Genomic DNA, 18,490 nt, shown 5'->3' with positions numbered 1-18,490 from the left:
CAGGAATCATTAAGTATGACAAATAATTAATGACTGAGGTAGCAGAGCCTGTGCTGTGCCTCAGGCACAAGGAACATCCCAGAGGAACAACCCCAGCAGTGGCCCTGCTTCCCTTTGGTACAGAATCCTGACCTCCATCCTGCTCCGAGTACACATAGAGATCCCACAGAAGTGGGATTCCAACAGAGAAGCTGCAGTTCCCTTTCTGCCCCTTCTCCTCCTGTGCCTCAGGCAGCTCCAGCAGCAGATCCCATTCCCTGCACCCCAAAGAAGGACACAAACACCTCCAGGGATGTTAAGAATCTCCTTTATGCAGGTGTACACTCGATGGCCAAGAGCACTTACAGGTTAATGCCGTGTATGGAACCGAGATGGACACACACCAAGCTAGAACTAATACCCAGCTCCAGAGTTTTTCCATTGTTTAGTATAATTTTACATTCTGAATGAATATATATTAAAAAAAATAATAATCATCATCACAAACCAATCTTTGCTTCGACAAACAAGCCTAGTACAGACAATGTCAAGTTCATTTAAAGCACGAGGAATTAAGGATGATTAGAAAAGCTTTAATTAAAAGGCCATTTGAGCCACAGCTGAGGTGCTGCAGCACTTCCTTCCCAGGAGCATGGTATTTTAAAAAAAAAAAACAAACCAAAAAACTCCCACAATTCCACTTGTGGGGCTCATCCTGTTCTCCAGAACAAACCAAAGTCGATGGAAGTTGGTTATTGGTGTGACATTTGTCCTGTAGAAGAAGCTTCATTTACACCCCCAGGTGCAAACGGCAGCGACGAGAAGTTCGTTATTTGTAATCATAAATAATTAACTGTAATAAATACGGATCAAGTAACGTTCCAGCACACGCCCGGGGCCGGGTGCAGGTGTGCTCCACTCGGATGTGCTTCCCCAAGGAGCACACACACAGCAGCAGCAGTTTCTTACTCACAGTTGGAACTGGAGCCTTGGGAACCGCTGGCACACGGAGCCCTCCGGGATGGCCCCTCAGCATTTCGGGGTTGGACCCCAAGAAAGCCCAGGGAGAGCCCAGCCCAGGGCCACAGCTCTGCCATGGAATCCAGCCAGTGCTCCCCACCTTTCCTGTCTGGGAACAAACCGGCTCCGAGCCGCCCCTTCGGCTTCCTTTTCCCTTGGTCTTTGTAAACTCCAGGTGTTCCCGCTTGCTCCGAGTGGTTTCTGAGCTACATAAATGCTTCTACCAGGAAATGGACGAGATTCAAGAGTAAATATTCTTCCTACACGGATCTGTTCCCTGGACAGGGCAATATGCATTGTGGAGGGTAACAGCTTCCTAACCACGGGCTTGGGAGACTCCGGATGCCAACGACTACCTACGAGTGCTGCACACACATTCCCATTCCCACTCGCTCACGGAAGAACAAGGACACCCATCCCGAACTCACAGTGCCTCTCCCGCATCCCACGCACTCAGCATTCCCACTATTCACAATAATGTACAATAAATACATCTGGGATTCCCAGGAGCTGTTCTGGAGCCAGGGGACACCGAGCTGGAGCTTCGGTCACCTCAGCCAGAGCCTCCCGGGCGGCTCCACGCCGGCACTCGGCTCACGGACAGCACCGACGGATTCCGGGATGGTCTCTTCCTCAGAACTCAGGATCCGAGGGATCAGCAGAGCTGGAGTGTCCCAGAAATCCTGCTGAGGGATGAGACACCTGTGGAGGGGCTGCTCTGAACCATCCAAACATTCCACAGAACACCAGGGAAAGGTGGAGTTGTTCCTGCTCCTCAGCTGCCTCCCAGCTTTCCACAGAGAACAGGAGCTTCGTCCTTCTGCCGGGTGTCAGAGGTTTTTAGGATAATTTGCTCTTGGATCAAAGATTTTTGAGTACAAAACCGAGTTCCAGGTGTTTGAGCACCCCCTGGTTGTTCTGAGAGCTCGCTGGGAAATGGGATAAAGTCAGGGATTTTTGGGATGGACTGTGGTACCTTACACCCTTTGGAGAGAAGCTGTTTTGTTCTGCTCGTATTTTAATTACAATAAATTATTTTGTTGCTAAGCAAAACAGACATTCAAGAACATCTAGGGCAGGAACCCAATGGAATCACAACCCTTTCACTGTTCTATTGGAAATTTTCCCAAAAGTGTTGAGCTGAACCCCCCAGTTCCCTGTGGCAGCCCCCATGTGCTTGGTCAGAGTTTAGAAAAATTTCAAGGAAAGTGGTGGAAAGGTGGAAAAGCAGTTTGGCAGCAAAGTTCTGCTTCAAACCTCGAGCAAGTGCCACAAATCATGCCTATGCAGCGATTCCCTCCCCACAGCCAAACCTGGCATTTTTGTACTCAAAAACCTCTCAGGGAGAGCGATCCATGAGCCTTCCCCTCCGAGGGCTCCCGGCCTCGGAATGCCCTCCCTGCCAGTGGTGTTTGCACGGGGCAGATCATTGTGGATTACAAAATTAGAAATGTACAGGTGGAAAGGTTTTTTCCCCCAAATTAAATTATACACAAACCGGTCTTTACTAAACTATCCTACAAATATTCCACAAACAAGGCAGCAAAAGAACCAGTCCACCACAAAGTCTACGAATACAAAATGGAAGTCTTCCGGGAATTACTGTAATGGGAACGAAGGTTCAGGAAATAAATTAACCCCCAGCTCATCCCAGGGGAGGTGCTGGATGGGAACTGAAGGGGTTCCACTGGGCAGAGTCACGGAGTCACCTCCAGGCATTCCCTGCTCGTGCTCAGCCGCTGAGCGGGTCCTCGCGGTAGTGGATGGCGTAGCGCAGCTTCTCCAGCATGATGTCCAGCGAGGAGTACTGGGGCAGCTTGATCATGAACATGCACGTCTCCACTCGGATGTACCGCGAATCCGGGGAACCTGCGCGACAGCCACCGCCAGGGGTCACACCCAGCCCAACGCTGGCACAGACATCTTGTATGAAAAATGCTTTCCTTAGGATTTTTCCTCCTGAGAAGCTGAGAGGCCTCAAGAGCAAAATGTAAACAATGGTTATCTGCTGCTGTGGAATGCAACAGGTGCATCTGTGATTGGTCTCATGTGGTTGTTTCTAATTAATGGCCAATCACAGTCAGCTGGCTTGGACAGAGCCTTTGTTATTATTCTTTCTTTTTCTATTCTTAGCTAGCCTTCTGATGAAATCCTTTCTTCTATTCTTTTAGTATAGTTTTAATATAATATATATCATAAAATAACAAATCAAGCCTTCTGAAACATGGAGTCAGATCCTCATCTCTTCCCTCATCCTAAGACCCCTGTGAAAAAAATCCTATCCCTGCCTCTTGGGGAGCTTTTGAATCATAAATGTTTCTGTGATTCTCCCATCAGGCCTCATGCCAGTATTTTCCCAATAGTTTAATTTCAGATAAATAGCAAAGTGTCTCTGCATCTCTACAGGGCAGAGTTTTAATGGTGGAATCCCAGAACAGTTTGGGTTGGAAGGGACCTTAAAGTTCATCCAGTTCCACCCTCCCACCATGGTCAGGGAACTCCCCACTGGACGCAGTTCAATTTCTATGTGAAATTTTAGCTTTACATCATTTGAACCCCAATTCTCTCCTGATTTACCCCCATAACCACCTGCCCCTCCTTTTTCACTGTTCATTAAAGGGGGGCACAGAGCTGGGAGCAGCAGCAGCTCCTTTCCCTCCTTTCCCTGGGTTCCGTACCTGCGGCGCCGTCGGGGGGGGCGATTTTCATGGGGTAGGGGGGGACGTGGGCGGTGTCGGGGCCGCCGTCCTTGCAGGGACAGGTGAAGGGGATCCTCTCCTGGTTACAGGCAAACTTGATGAACTTGCAGAGCTCCTCCTGCGTGAACATCTCCAGGGCGCTCCAGAAGAACTCGATGTGCTGGTCGGTCTCCATCAGTCCCACCTGGTACATGGTGTGTGCCTGAGGGGACAGGGACACATGTCCACTGCTGCTCACCCCTCTCCCTTCAGGAAATTTCCCCAGTTCAAACTCTTACTCCTCTCTGCACAAACCCCACCCTACTATTTCCTGAATCAAATGAAATCTTAATAAACTTCCCTGGGGGCAAAGCAGCTCCCCAAGGATGTCCTGGCTGAGGAACCAAAACCAGAAGATTCTCCCCTTCCACCTTCCCCGGGAGGATCCCCCTCTGTGTGCCACAGGAGTGTGGCCAAAGCACCTTGAGGAATTCCAGGTTGATGTAGGGAAGGCCACAGGTCCTCAGCTCCATCTCCAGGGGGGTGAGCGTGGTCAGGAGCTGCAGGGGGATGATGGAGCCCAGCCCTGCCCTCACTGCTGTCATGCACTCCGGGGTCTGCAGCTCCCGCATCCGCAGGCTCCGGATGGCAGCCGCGTACACGTCCTTGTTCTCCCACCTGCAGGGGCAGAGACTTGGGCTAAGGGAGGAACTCCTGGGAGAGCCCTCGAGCCCCACCTCTGCTACACAGGGAAGGGTTTTATGGAGAGATCCTGATCTGGAACAATCCCGAATTAGCAATACATGGCATTCCGATGCTTCCCAGTTAATTCTGCTGTCCTCCACTTCCTCCTCCCCTCCCACCTGCCCATCCCTCACAACTGGGACCAGCCCTGCTCCTCTGTCCCTTACAGAGCCAAACAGCACCACTGATCCCAAGTTCTGCCAATTTCCCACAAAGCAAAGCTTTCCCAGATCATTCCAACTTGTTACAAAAGCACCTCTGGAGAGGCTGTGCTTGGAGAACAATTCCAGAGATCTTCTGTGCCACATCCTGCCTGGAAGGCTGCTCCTTACCCCACAGGGATGTGCCTGCCCCTGGGGCACAGCTCCACCTCCTCCCCAGTGAGGCTCAGGTAGGTGAATTTGCAGCAGGGTTTGTTGGGGCAGTCGGGGCTCTCCATGGCCAGGTGCTGGGAGGCGATTTCGGCACACAGAGCTTCCAGCTCCGTCTCGTCACTGATCTGTCACAGAACAAGGACAAGGACCTGGTCACCAGCATGGCAGTGCCTTGTCACAGGTGTCCCCACAATGGGGACTCACTCCAACAGCAAAATTCTGCTTTGGGGGTTCTGGCCTGGTTTAGCAATTCCAATATTTCAGAAGCCGGAATTCCACCATGCCTGGGAGTGTGGGGAACTTCTCCAAGGCAACAGGATGTGAAATCCTGCATCCAAGAGGAATCAACCCAACTCCCAACCCTGTTTCCACAAAAACCACCTGGCAGCCACCAGTGAGGGCAGGCACATTTGTGCCATGGGGGAATCCCGAGGAAAAGGAGGGAAGAGGGAAAAGGAACCTACATTTTCAAACTTTTTGACGTAGTTGTAGGTGAGGATGTCAGCTTCCTGCAGATCCACGTCGGGATCCAGGGGCTCTCCCACCAAGGTCTTCCAGAAGGAGGGCAGGAGGTCCAGGGGCAGAGGAACATCGGCTCGGATGGCAATGCCCAGGAGCTGCCCGAAGAAATGGAACAGCTGCTCCTCGGCATAGGTGATGGGGCTGGGGGTCAGGATGTACTTCCCCTGTGGAGGAAACAGCACCCAGAGCAGCACTGAGCAGCTGCCCACACCTGAGGGGCTGCTGTGAGCAGGCTGTGCCAGTGCATCCATCCTGCTCCAGTCAGGAAATGTAGAGTTGGATATCAAAGGATCTGCTCCAGCACAGCAGGAGTCCCTGCATTTTACACACTGCTAGCACCTTATCTTATCACTTCCTGATCCAACCAACCCCATTTTGGTTTGTTCCTATTTTGCCAAGCTGTTGATCAACACTCACAGCATTTTCTGAACTTGTTACATCAGTTTGATATCCCAGTCTTTCAGTTGTGGGATGTTTCTGAGCCAGGATTTGCAGAGCCAGGTTTGCTACACAGCTGGTCTTAAGCTGAGGGAACTGAGCTGTTTCCTACCCTAAAAATATTCCCAGGAAGGAATTACTGAGAATTCTTTGGACCACCAGCTTTATCTTGTTTCTAGAGAACAGCTACTGCACAAAGTGAGACACTAAATAGCATGGATGGAGCATCTTATTCTCCTGGCAAGGTGGCAGACCTTTCTGGTGACACTCCTGGAGTAAGGCCACAGAATAAAAATTCTGTTCCATTTTGCTGCACACAGAGGTGCACCATGGGATCACCAACTCCCAGTTCTCCCAGGATATGGGATCTGCTTGGTTTCATGGATCTGAGACCTCTCTCTGCACCTCTGACTAAATGTGTGCCACTCCTGTTCTAACCCAACATTCAAAAAGAGAAAAAATCCCTCATTTTTGACACTGGGATCTCACACCTTGTTCTTATTGACAGCAGAGCTGGGGCACAGCAGGAGCAGGGAGAGGGAGGAGCTCTGGAGCTCTTTACACACTTGCCAAAGGAAGTGACGGAAAGATCCACCTGCAAAAGAGAGAGGGAAAACAGTGAGAATATTCCTTTGTTCCTGCTGAATTCCTAAATGCTGCTTTGCTTTCCAGCACTCCAAGAACAGCAGGAATATTTGTTCCACCAGCTGGCCTGCAAATGGGATTTGGTGCTGGATTAGGAGATGGATGAGACTGTCCTACAACAATGGAGGTGATGCTCCAGGCTTCAGCACAGCTGCTGAGCCACAGCCACATTTATCTCCTCATGAACACTGTCAGTACCACCACAGCCCTTCAGAAGACAATAATTCCGCTCAGGAGAAGATTCCATGGAGCCTTGGCTCAGCTCATAGCTGTGCACTCACTTCCTTTACACCTCAGACAGGTGACAGGAGCTGGTGATGTCAGAAGTGTGTTCTGGCTCTCTGGCTCCACATTCCCCCATGGATCTCCACCAAGGACCAGTACAGCCCACGTGGATTTGGAGAGCAGGGATCCCTTTGCTCTTTGGGATCTGCCTCAATAAATACCCCATGGAACAGCTCTGCAAAACTGAATCCCCTCAGCCCATGGTCAAACCCAATCTCCTGCTGGTGCAAACATTCCAGGGGGATCCCATTCTTTTCCACCCACAAGGGAATGCTGCTCCTTGAAGTCCACACAAGGCGGGTTGTGTTGAAGAGCTGGGCTGTCCCTGGGGGATGCCACTGAGGCTGCCCCTGTCCCCACAGACCTGCTGTCCCTACTCCCTGGTGCCATGGAGCTCTGTCCCGACTTCTTGGTGCCATGGAGCCTCTGCTCCCACCCCCTGGTGCCCTGTCCCTACTCCCGGGTGCCATGGCACCCCCATCCCCGCTTCTTGGTGTCATGGATCCCCATGTCCCCCCTCCCTGGTGCCATGGACACCCTGTCCCCACTCCCTGGTGCCCTGTCTCCCCTGTCCCCTGCCCTGCACTCACTGGTGCCGTGCACCTCCTCCCCGGTGAAGCGGATGTTGAAGGCGTAGGTGGGGTCGCCCCCGCTGGCCAGTTTGACGCAGAGCTGGGACGAGGGGACGCAGCCCAGCTGCCGGGCAGCCTGGCAGAAGTAGGAATTCTCCGAGGAACGGATCTCCCCTGTCCAACACAAAGGGAAAGTGAACCCCCAGCCTCACAAATCAGCTGAGCTGGGGGAAAAGCAGCTCTGAGCTGTTGGAAAGGATCGGTGCTTGCTGTACCTCCAACGATCTCCAGGGGATCCAGGGTGATTTCTGGGGCTGCGTGGTCAGCGGTTCTTTGGACAGTGGCATTGAGCACTCTGTTCATGACAGTGACTTTTGTGTCATAAAAGATTAAACCTGAAGAAACAAACACATTTCAGCAGAGTTAACCTACCCCTGAAATTCTCCAGTGGACAATGGTAGAATAAAAATTTCCCCTTCCAAGACCTGGCTAATCTAAAAATTTTTAGAACAATATTTCACAGTATCATTTCCATGATTCCACTCATCCGGTTCCACCAGGGACACCTTCCATAGTCCAGGTTTCTCCAAGTCCCATCTATTTGCTCCTCATATGTTTTGGAATAAGTGCACTGAGATGAAATACTGATGAACACAATTCCAATGTTCTATAATTAGATCCCAGCAACTCCATCACAATCCCTGTAAATAGGAACATTTTGCCAAAGAGATTTCAGCAGTCTGAGATGTTTTGACAGTAAAGCTACAGGCAAGAAATGATAAAAAATAGGGCTGTGACACTGCCCCAAAAATATATTTAATACCTCATATCTCTGTGAAGAGAAATCTCTGAACATTCCTCACTCCCCCACACTGGTTCAGGAGTGCTTTTCTCCAGCTGGGCCAATACAAAAACCTCCTTTCACACACTGACACCTCTGGTGAATTCTGTATCTTCTTCAGAAACCAAAACTGGGCAATGTAATGCCCCAAATCTTGGGGTTTTTTCGTGTCTAATGAAAGTTGTAAAAATACTCTGATACACTTTGTAGCATTAGCAAGAGCAAGAAAATGCTCAAACAGCAAAGTCCTGAGACTTTCATCTGACCTGCTTGTTAACTAACAAAGCTTTGATTTCTCGATACTCCCAAGAGGATAAAGACCCACAGACACAGAAGATGGAACAACTTCCTCTGCGGTTGTGGTGTCACGAGGATAATCCCCCTGTTCTTTAAAAGCAAATCAAGAGAGAAGTGCCCTCAGCAGTGCCCTGTGGTCAGTGCCCTGTGGTCAGTGCCCCGTGGCCAGTGCCCAGCTGACCTTTGGCCTCCTGCAGCAGGGCAGCGATGCTGTTCCCGTACATCTCACTCTGGCGCAGCTCCACCAGGGGCAGGAAGAAGGTCTCCAGGGTGGTGTTGAGGGACTGCAGCAGGGCAAAGCGCAGCCTCAGGCTCTCCACAGGGACATCTGCACAGGGAAACTCCCAGTCAGGGACAGGAACAGATCCCTGTTCCCCCTCCTGCAAACCCCAGCAGTTTTGGTCCAGGAACCACACAAAGCAGCCCCTCTGATCCCTGTGCTGATGATGGAGGAACAGCATCCCTGATGTTCCTTCCTGGATCTCCAGTCTCTGGGTGTGAGTCCAAAATCTCCCATTATCACTGAATTTTCCTCCTAAAGTGCTTAGAATAGGGTTTAAGTGACTAAAATCTGTGGAAATTCAGCCTTCCTTCCCCTGCAAGCTGAACCCACCACGTATTTCCTGCTCCACCCAAGGAGACAGAAGATCCAAACCCAGCACTCCCCTCATCCCACCAAGCCCCCAACCTCCAAAGGAACACCAGGAGCGCTCCCAACTCTTCCCCCGAAGAAACCCTCTATGCCAACCACCCACACATACTCAGGAGACAGGAAATCCTGGGGTCTGCTGCATCAGCTGGGTCCAGGTACACCTCGTGGGGGTGCAGGCGAGCGGGGGTGATGGCCAGGTGGCGGCACAGGCGGTTGATGTACTGCACCAGCGCCACGTCCATCTCCAGGCTCCACTTGCGCGACGCCTTCTGCGCGTGCCGGGCGTCGATGCAGGCACACCTGGAGGGGACAGGGCACAGCTGCTCACTCACAGGGCGCTGGACAACCACACCTGGAGTACAACTACACCTGGGTCATTCCTCTGGCTGTCCTGAGTAGCCAAGACCCCTGCCAGGGCTCTCAGAGACCCTGGCACAGAGCCCAAAATGCCCCTGTGGTTTTGATTATGACCCGTGGAGCAAGTTACCAGCCTTAGATGAAGATCTGCAAGCCATGACAAATTAAGTAGAATGATAGTGAATTTATCACAAGGTGAAAAAGTAGATTTTGGGGTTTTTAGAATGGGGATTCAGGGGGCAAGATGGAGGGATCTGGGTGTGTCCAGCTTTTCTTCTTCTTGGCCTCCATCTTCTGCTGTGATGTTGGCACTTTGGGATTGGTTTAGAGTAGAAGCTCACTGTCTAACATAGGTGATAGGTATTGGGAAGTAATTGTAAACATTGTATACACAGTTTTTAGTATAAAGAGGTAACACCGCCCTGAGGGCAGGCAGAGTGCCTGGACTGTCTTGCTGAACAGACCTCAGCTGGACAGGAGAAAGAATTTTATAGATAAGATACAATAAACAACCTTGAGACCGAGAAATGAAGAGCCCTGACTCCTTCTTCAAGCGTGGGGCTGGGAAAAGGGACTTTCCAACTTTTCTTGGGGTCACTCTAACAAGCTAGAGATCCCAACACACCTGGAGTAGAAGCTGGTGCCCTGCTCTTCACTCCCCTTTCCTTGAGCAGAGCTGTTTCATGACAAGAATCCCAGTGTGAGGCCAAGAGCTGATTCATCAGCCACTTCTCACTGGGATTAAATAATTAGGCACAAAGGCACTGCCTATTAAGCACTTTTAGTGCACTATCTCCTCTGGAGATGATAAGGGGCAATTAGCCTATGGCCTGACACAGGCAGATAAGGAGAATTCATTTAAAGGACTTTCTTCCTCTATAATATTAAGAAGTTTAACAGTTCCCTCTTCTAAAGCGTTTCTGACCCAGTAACAATCCTGCCAGTTAAACAATGACCCAGTGCACTGGCTGGGGGAGGAAACCAGAGGAGTTACAGTTCCCTTCAGGAAACTTATTATACAGCTTGGAAGCTCTAAAGACAATGTGGCATCTGATTTTGTCGGCCATGCTGTGCACAAGAAATCAGGACCTGCATTTGGACAGCAAGTGACTTTCAAAATGTATTTTGAGGAAATAAATGATTTCCCTACAGGCCTTGAAGCCATGGGTGGAAGTGTTAAATCATCCTGGACTAGGAACACTTGGGATCAAGTGTTTTAAAGTGAGCACAGGGAGTATCACCTCCTCAGAGAGGTTTGCAAGCTGTACCTCTCAAAGTGCAGGTCGTAGCCACAGGACAGGATGGCTCTCCACACGCTCCGGATGTCCTGCTTGGAGCGGTCCACCACGAACCGGTGAAATCCATCCAGAGTCAGGTACTTCTCCTCAGGAACTGCCACCAAACGTGGACCAGCAAAGAGTTCATGACTTGCCATGAAGTTCTCACCCCATCAGGAGCAGGAGGTGGCTGCTGCCAGCTTCCTCCTGCTGTGCCATCTCACCACGGACCCTTTCCCAGGGAGTTCCATCTATCACAAGTTGGTCAGGTCCACCCCAGCCAATGGCACCTTCTCACTCCCCTGAAGGGCTCAAATCCCCCTCTGCTCCTCTGGAACACCTCCCTCTAACACTACTTGGCTGGAGGCAGAAATTCCCCTTTTCTCAGCTAACCTGGCACTTCCTGCCAGGAAGAGGACAGTCAAAACTCGTGTCTGTTCACTCTTCCACCAGACTAAAGCTCTGAGCACAACCCCTGTCCCCCATGGCTGTGCTGTCTCCTCCAGAAGTTCTGAGCTATGTCAATCATCTTTTTTATCCAATTTCCCACTTTTAACTGAAGAATTTCCCATTATAAATTGAGAAGCACAATTTAAACCCACCTGGTTCAAATCCATAATATCCCAAACCCTCACTACACCAAAGCCTTGGAACTATATCCCACAGGAATTTTTCTGTCTGGTTTATTGACATGCCCTACACTCTGCTGCAAGAACTGTTTGCTCTCACACTGCTGGGCCCAGATTCACAGAGATACAAATAAAAGCAGCATTTTAAATCACTAATTTAAAAAAATGTAGTTAGACTTGATAGAAATAAAGACAAACCAGATCTATCATTAAGTCATATAAACATGTCAATAAAAATGTTTTTCTAGGATAAAACTATAAAAAATTCTCTGCAGCTCCCACCTTCCTGTTTCTTAGTGGGAGACTTCTCAGGATCCTTCTCCTCAGGTTTGCTCTTCTCAGGAGATTTGGGCTTTACAGTGGGTTTCTTCTCACTTAAGGCTGTTCGGCTGAGAGACAAAGTGGGTGTTAGGATCAAAAGTTTTCTTTCATTTGTTCACAGAATCCCAAAATTGTTTGGAAGGATCCTAAAGCCCATCCAGTCCCACTCCTGCCATGGATTACTCCAAACCCTGTCCAACCTGATCTGTGTTTTGGAATAAGTGCACTGGGCTAGAACACTGATAAACACAATTCCAATGTTCCATAAATAGATCCCAACAACTCCACCCCAATCTCTGGAAAAAGAAACACTTTGCCAAATAATTTCCAGAAATCTGAGCTGCCCTGACGTTAACAGCACGTGTTTCCCTGTTCCAATACACAGAAGCACAGAGGGATGGGGGATAAAAAACTGGATTTCTACACTGAAATCCAATATTCCACAAGTGCCACAGGGCTGAGGACACCCACCTGACACTGTTGAGCATGGACTTCTCCTTGGTGGGGGGTTTGGTCACCGGGCGCTTGGTGCTCACCACCTTCACCGGGTGCTGCTCCTTGCCCGCCTTGTTGTACTTGCTCTTGTCAAATTTGGGCTTGGGAACTCCATATTTCCTTAAAATCTTCCAAGACAAAAAGTGAATCATCATCCAGGGCTTTCAAGTGACACCAAAAGAGGCTGAGAACAGCTGGCAAAGCCTTACCTGGGTGAGCTGGTCCTCCAGCACCTTCTTGGGAGGACGGACGTTGGTGAAGAAGACGTGGAGGAGATTCCCAGGGGTTTGGGAATTGATCTGCTCCTTGCTGAGGTAAATGTCAGCCACCTTGATGGGCTTGGCTGGGGTCAGGCTCAGCATTTGTTCCGAATGGACACAGCTTTTAAAGATCTCTGTGAGAACTTCCCGAGCACCTGGGACCAGTTTTTCACCTAATTAAAAGAAAACCAACAATTTGGTACAACATACCATGAGAACTGGTTAGAATTTGAAATGTGAAAATAGATTTTGCATTCAGATAAAATATTCTGCTTTGACATGGAAAATCACTTTTGCAAGGGAAAAAAAATCACTTTTCCAATGAAAAACCTGCTCCTTCTGTACCTCATTAACTACAGAATTGGCTACATCCTGTAATTATTACTTGAGGGAGTAGAGGGGATGAAAAAAGCACCTTATTTATCACACCAGGATAAAAATGATGTTGTGCAGGCAGACACCAACACCCATCAACTGAACTAGCAGTCAAAAGTTATCTCAGTGGCTATTTTCTCAAAAAAAGTCCCTAGTAGTTTTTTGTGTTGATAACGAGTGTTTATTTATTTATGATTTATTTGATTAGCTGGGTGGACAAGCGAGCAATGTTCAGCTTGCAAATAGCCCCTGGAGGGATAAAACTTGCTTTGGAATTTCTCCCTGGCTTCTTGTCACCCCTGATTTATATTGAACCAAGGAGAGTCTGAGCCCTGTTCATCCCCCAAAATGCTGAACACAGGAGGGATTTGGCAGCATCAAACCACCTACCTTTTATTGACTTATCATTGAAATAATCTTCTAGTGCTGGGCTCCCCTGGGTATCAAACAAACTCTGATTTACAGTGGAAACAGTTAAAATCTCTTCAGTTGACATCTCCATGAGCTCATCCTCCCCATCCAGGCTGGACAAGCCAATGAGGTCACTGCTGTTGAAGAGGCTGGCTCGGATTTTCTCTATTTTAGCTCTTGACCTTATCTGTACAAATAATAAAATTAGTTTATAGCAATTCTGAGAAAACAAATTCACTGCCATTCATAGGAATTTGGGGTTTAAGCTTCCACCCCCCTCCCCATTCTGATAATCATTATTGCTTCTCTTCTCTGCTGCATCAATGATTTGATGCCAAAATTCAGGTTCAGCCTAGAAAAGATCCTTCCTGAGAAAACTGAAATCCTCATGCTGGGAGTTAACCAGGCACAGCTCTGATCCAGCTGTTCCATTTCTCAGGCAGGAGACAGCCCCTGGGAACAGCAGGGAAGGAGCTGAAAGTGTCAGCCAGGTAAGCTGGCACTGTCTGTAACTCTGCTGGCCCTGCCTCAATTCTCCACTCTGAAAAATCTCAATTAGCACAGACTGGGAAGGGGAACAGCAACTTCCTTTGATTCCCAGAATAACCACTATCAGAGCAGCTCCAGACTTGGAATAGTTTCCATGTGAACACTCTGGCAGCTTTCTCTCCACACTTAATCCTTTATTTCAATGATGTCTTCACGTCAATTAGCAGCTCAAGAATAGGAACTTGCAGAGTTTTCATGTGAATAAGCTGATTTTCTTCTAAAAGAGGAACTGATACAATCCCAGACTATACAAAAACATCTCTCTCCATTCCCAGGCTATCAGGAATGGCTGTGCTTTTGGAAGCTCCTGATAAATCTCCAGCAGGCCATCTGTGGAAGCAGCAGAGGAAGGTTCTTGTGCAGAGCTGAACACCTGGAGTGACCCAGCACTGATGGCAAGCACCCACGATGCTTTTAAAAATTAATCTGGAACCAGACAGCAACAAAATTTATCATCTCTCCTAAAGTAGTTTCATAGAGAAATCCATAGGTGGTTCAAAATAGGTGAAAAGGTACTGATTAAACATTAAATAACTGCATTGTGGGTTAAACCAAAAGAGCCCCAATCTCTAAATTCATGTCTGCAGTGGCCAGAACAAATCTTATAGAAAGGCACATGAAAGGGGAAACGAATTGATCTTTCCCCTGACATGTTCCCCAACTTCTGCAAAGCAGTTTAAAGATTTACTCAGTTAGAAGCTGCACTGGCTGCTGCACTCCACAGATACCAATCCTCCAGGAATTTAATCCCTTAAGAGCTCATTTACGGCCTTGGCTTCAGCAGCACTCTGTGAAAACGAGCTCTACAAGCTGGAACACACAGGAGTTCTTCCCTACTTCCTTCTGTTCTCCACTTGCTGCTGATCACTCCACTACTGGGTCCCCTCTGTCCTTTGAGAGACAGGGATTGTTCCCAAGACTGGGAATGTGGAGAAGGGAATTCTGTGCTCCTTGGCTTGGACAGGATGGCTGAGAACTCCCAGTCTCCCATGCTCTTAGACAAACATTTAGCATAGAAAAAGCCAGTTCCTAGAGTGAGATCCCATCCCCCAAAAGCCCTGGCTGCAGAGGCCCCTCTCTGTTACCTCCACCACAGCAAAGCCCTTGATGGGCCGTGCCAGCAGCGGCTGATTGTCCAGAGATGTCACCGTGTACATGGAGCCCACGTCCGACACCGACGCCGTCTCCACATTGTCCAGGGGCTCCCCGAGGCTGCCCAGGCTGCCCAAGCTCCCGGTGCTGCAGTGGGAAAGATCCAAACTCTCCTGGCTGGACACCACGTGCGGCTGCTCCAGCAATCCGGGTGGGATGGGCAGCTCCAGCCCTGCCTGGAACTGGTCCCCGGAGATGTCGCTGACGGTGCGGGACAAGCCCTGGGAGCTGCACAGGGAGGCCTGGCTGGTGGAGGCCGAGGCGCTGACGCTCATGGCGGGGGTGACGCTGCTGGAGCTGCTGATGTCCAAACTGTCGGCGCTGCTGGAAACCGTCGGCTTTTCCAGCTCCGTCCTGCATTCTCCTCCTTCCGCTTTGTCCTTGGTTTTTTTGGGATCCTCTTCCTGCAGAGGGATGTAGATCTCATCCTTGAAGACCCCTCCGTGGGCGTTGCAGGCTTTCCTGATGGCGTTCCTGACGGTGCCCTCCTCCAGGTGCGTGGGGATGCCAGAGATGACGAGCAGGCGGCTGTGGGCCGTGGGTCCCACCAGGGCCTGGCAGGCATCAGCCACGGCATCGTTGGTCACACCCAGCCCCTGGGGGTCCTTCTTTGTCAGGTGCCTGAGGATTATCAGCAGGGTCAGAGCTCTGTGGAACCACAGCATGTCCTCAGGCTTGCTGCCCCCGATGCTGAGCAGCGCCGCGTCCGTCTCGGCTGCCCTGGATGAAGCCCTTTTCCCTGAAGATGAGGTTTTTTCCCGCTTCATTTTGACTTTTTTCCTCTTGGACAGCAAGCTCGGGCTCTGTGGTGTCTGCCCTGGTGAAGATGAGGACGAGGAGGAGGAGTCACTAAGATTTGGGGCACTGGTGGATGAGATCACATTGGCCGTCACGCTCATGTTGATGGGCAAGGTGACTTCTGCCACAGCCAGGCACACTTCCATCAGGGCATGGAAGTACGTGGAGAATCTCCCCTGGTCGGCCACTCCAACCCCAGAGCCACCACAGGCATTCCCAGACACCCAGTTCTGGGTTTCCTCATCGTAGAGCTTGTGCAGCTCTGACTGCAGGGCCATGAGCATGGCCAGGCAGGGGTTGAGCTGCAGGGCGATGGATGAGGACAATCCTGCTGGATTCTTCTTCTGCTCCAGGTTGTGGATTTTGCGAAGCAGCTCAGCCAGGAGGTGAAAGATCAATTCCTTCACACATGCTGCCATGTCAGTTGTCCAGAGGAAGTTGCCTGTGTGAGGAAGGCAAGGCATGGCAGTCAGCAGTGTTTCACTCTCAGCAGAAAGTAACATTTGAAAAAGCACCAGAAAAGTGAATTTCAATGTCATGGTAGCAATAAGAAAGATAGGAAGGTTATTCCAAGAACTGCAAATCAACAGAAAGTTTCTGGAGCTTGAATAAAATTTCTTTAGAGTGGAAGAGCACAGAAAATTTCAACTGTAGTTTTTGTTTCCCAAACTCTCCGCCTGAGCCATCACATTATCAGTACTTATTACTAAGGAAATACTCCATTCTCACCTAAAAACTCCACCACTTGCAAGAGAACCGAGGCAGGAATGGTATCCAATTCATCTTCAGATTTTCCATCCCCATCTTCTAATTTCCAGGTTAAGAGCTGTTCTGTGAATGCCATTGCCAGGGGGAATTCCAGAGGAAGAGAATGCAAGACCAGTACAGCTCCAGGAGGAGGAGACACTCCTAAGCAAAAAGGTCCAAGAAAATCCTTAGCATGATTCTAAGCATTGATAAAGTAAAAGCAGTAACATTTAGGATTTTTTCAAGGCTAAACTTCTGTTAAGTGAGAATTTTCTCTATAGTACCTTTTAATAAACAAATAGGAATGTTTCTCTATATTGATAAGTTAATATAATCTGTAATTATAAATGTACAGAGAACATTTTATTCACATAAAGAAACAGAATAATTTTGAGCCTGAACATATCTAAATACACAAACAGAACTTCCCCCAAAATCCTTTATTTCTGTCTGATGGGTACTGAAAACAACAGCAGCAGAACTTTAGGCTCTCCAAGGGGAAGTTTTAAGAACTCTCTGCACCCAGTCACCTTCATTGCTCTAAATCCCACTGTCTCTCCCTCTGGGCAAGAGTAAAAAAAATATTAATGATTCTTCTTGCTGGAGTGACCTAAGTATTGCTATGCTGTATTACTCTGTGGTCCTACAAACACCTAAAAAAGCAAAAAAAAAATTTCTATCTGAAACAGCTCCTCAAACACCAACACCGCAGAAATTAGTGTTTTGAATAAAGTATTTCAAATGCACTGCTGGGTGAACTTCTGGAATACAAAAATCAGAATCACATGGTTGCCAATGGCTATAAAACCAGTTTTTTTTGGTTAAGAATTAATTCCTTGTACAAAAATCCTGTCCTATCTGCTGCTAGGACTGGTGACCACACAGGAAGTGCTGCAGAAGCCATAAAGAAACTGCTCTGAGCCCTGAGAGCACAGTGAAGGCTTTTCCCTGGTGCAGTGGCTGTGCTCACCCAGTTTGATGTGCACCCTGTCCGTGGGGGTGATGACAGCTGGGTACTGGTTGGTGGTGGGGGGCGGCGTGAGGCCGGTGTTGGTGGGGGAGGCGTCGCGGGGGTAGCACACGGCCTCGATCAGGTTCAGCTGCCCGTTCCTCTTCACCTTGTGCCCCAGCCCATAGACCAGCACCCGAGCCCAGGGGGCCTTGTAGAGGGATGAGCTGGGGAAACAGCAGCACAGCTTGGTTAGGCTCAAAGCAGCTGGAAAATATCCCAGCCACCACTCAGAGTAAGTCTCGGAGAAGAGAAAACGGAAAGAAAATCAATAACTGCACGCCCAGGGTTGCCAGGCTCAAACCCAGCCATGCCCCTCTCCAGGACTCACTCTTTTCGGAACCCAGACTGACTTTCCTTGCAGGACACAATCACAAAGGCAGCCCCAGGAAAATTCACATCCATGTTGACCTTGGATTCAGAAATTGGGAATTCTTCAGCGGGAAATTGTTCTGGTGCCGCCTGTAACAGGACAATTCATCAGGAGAGATCCCAAACCAGCAGCAAACCTCCTCCCTTTTTATTTATAGACTGCTCTACACACTCTATAAATAAAGAAATACAGCCAATGTATTTAATTAATTGCAAATTATGACACAGTGGTAGGCCACTTCATTTTAATTCAATCCAGAGCATTGCTACTGCTTCTGTTTTCAGTGTGCCCACTACCATCAGGATAACAGAACCCATCCAGAGAAACAATTCCCTGTGAGGGACAGCATCATGGAAATTCCAACCACATAGAGAACAAGGGCTCCTGAGAAGGGAACTCATGAAACATGATTGAGTCTTTTACCTGCAGGAAGGAGCAGATCTGTTTGGTGAGGTCCAACAGACTCTCCTCTCCCTGGTGCAGTGTCCGAGTGATGGCCACAGTGAGCCACTCCCTGATGGCCTGGGAATTGCCCTGGTAGAAGAGGTCTGTGGCAGCACAGGTCTGGGAATGGATGCAGTGCTGCAGGGACTGGGCCAGGAGAATGGAGCTTGAGCTGATGGTTCCATCTGGAATAACAAGGAAAACACCACAAATTTGAAGATCACTCCAAATGTTTACATAGCTTGG

The 18,490-nt window shown here is 49.2% G+C and overlaps 1 protein-coding gene across 4 annotated transcripts in view; it reads right to left on the bottom strand.

Annotated features, from left to right (window-relative positions):
* Positions 1–290: 290 nt before the first annotated feature.
* The window catches only part of HECTD4 (HECT domain E3 ubiquitin protein ligase 4), a 66,777-nt gene continuing 48,577 nt past the window's right edge, over positions 291–18,490 (bottom strand). For all 4 annotated transcript variants that reach the window (XM_030958597.1, XM_030958599.1, XM_030958598.1 and 1 more), the window contains exons 57-76: positions 18,224–18,429; positions 17,759–17,889; positions 17,389–17,594; positions 16,401–16,580; positions 14,807–16,113; positions 13,152–13,359; positions 12,336–12,559; positions 12,103–12,254; positions 11,593–11,699; positions 10,673–10,796; positions 9,157–9,347; positions 8,577–8,723; positions 7,533–7,652; positions 7,276–7,431; positions 6,247–6,350; positions 5,260–5,481; positions 4,754–4,920; positions 4,160–4,355; positions 3,678–3,900; positions 291–2,868 (exon numbers count right to left, since the gene is read on the bottom strand). In XM_030958597.1, coding sequence (XP_030814457.1) covers positions 2,732–2,868; positions 3,678–3,900; positions 4,160–4,355; positions 4,754–4,920; positions 5,260–5,481; positions 6,247–6,350; positions 7,276–7,431; positions 7,533–7,652; positions 8,577–8,723; positions 9,157–9,347; positions 10,673–10,796; positions 11,593–11,699; positions 12,103–12,254; positions 12,336–12,559; positions 13,152–13,359; positions 14,807–16,113; positions 16,401–16,580; positions 17,389–17,594; positions 17,759–17,889; positions 18,224–18,429 — 4,508 coding nt within the window. In that variant the 3' untranslated portion in view covers positions 291–2,731. The remainder of the gene's footprint in view (positions 2,869–3,677; positions 3,901–4,159; positions 4,356–4,753; positions 4,921–5,259; positions 5,482–6,246; positions 6,351–7,275; positions 7,432–7,532; positions 7,653–8,576; positions 8,724–9,156; positions 9,348–10,672; positions 10,797–11,592; positions 11,700–12,102; positions 12,255–12,335; positions 12,560–13,151; positions 13,360–14,806; positions 16,114–16,400; positions 16,581–17,388; positions 17,595–17,758; positions 17,890–18,223; positions 18,430–18,490) is intronic.

The sequence above is a fragment of the Camarhynchus parvulus genome, chromosome 15 (assembly GCF_901933205.1).
Source record: "Camarhynchus parvulus chromosome 15, STF_HiC, whole genome shotgun sequence".
Taxonomy (NCBI): domain Eukaryota; kingdom Metazoa; phylum Chordata; class Aves; order Passeriformes; family Thraupidae; genus Camarhynchus; species Camarhynchus parvulus.
The sequence above is the reverse complement of the archived record's forward strand: the minus strand, read 5'-3'. Positions and strand labels throughout refer to the sequence as shown.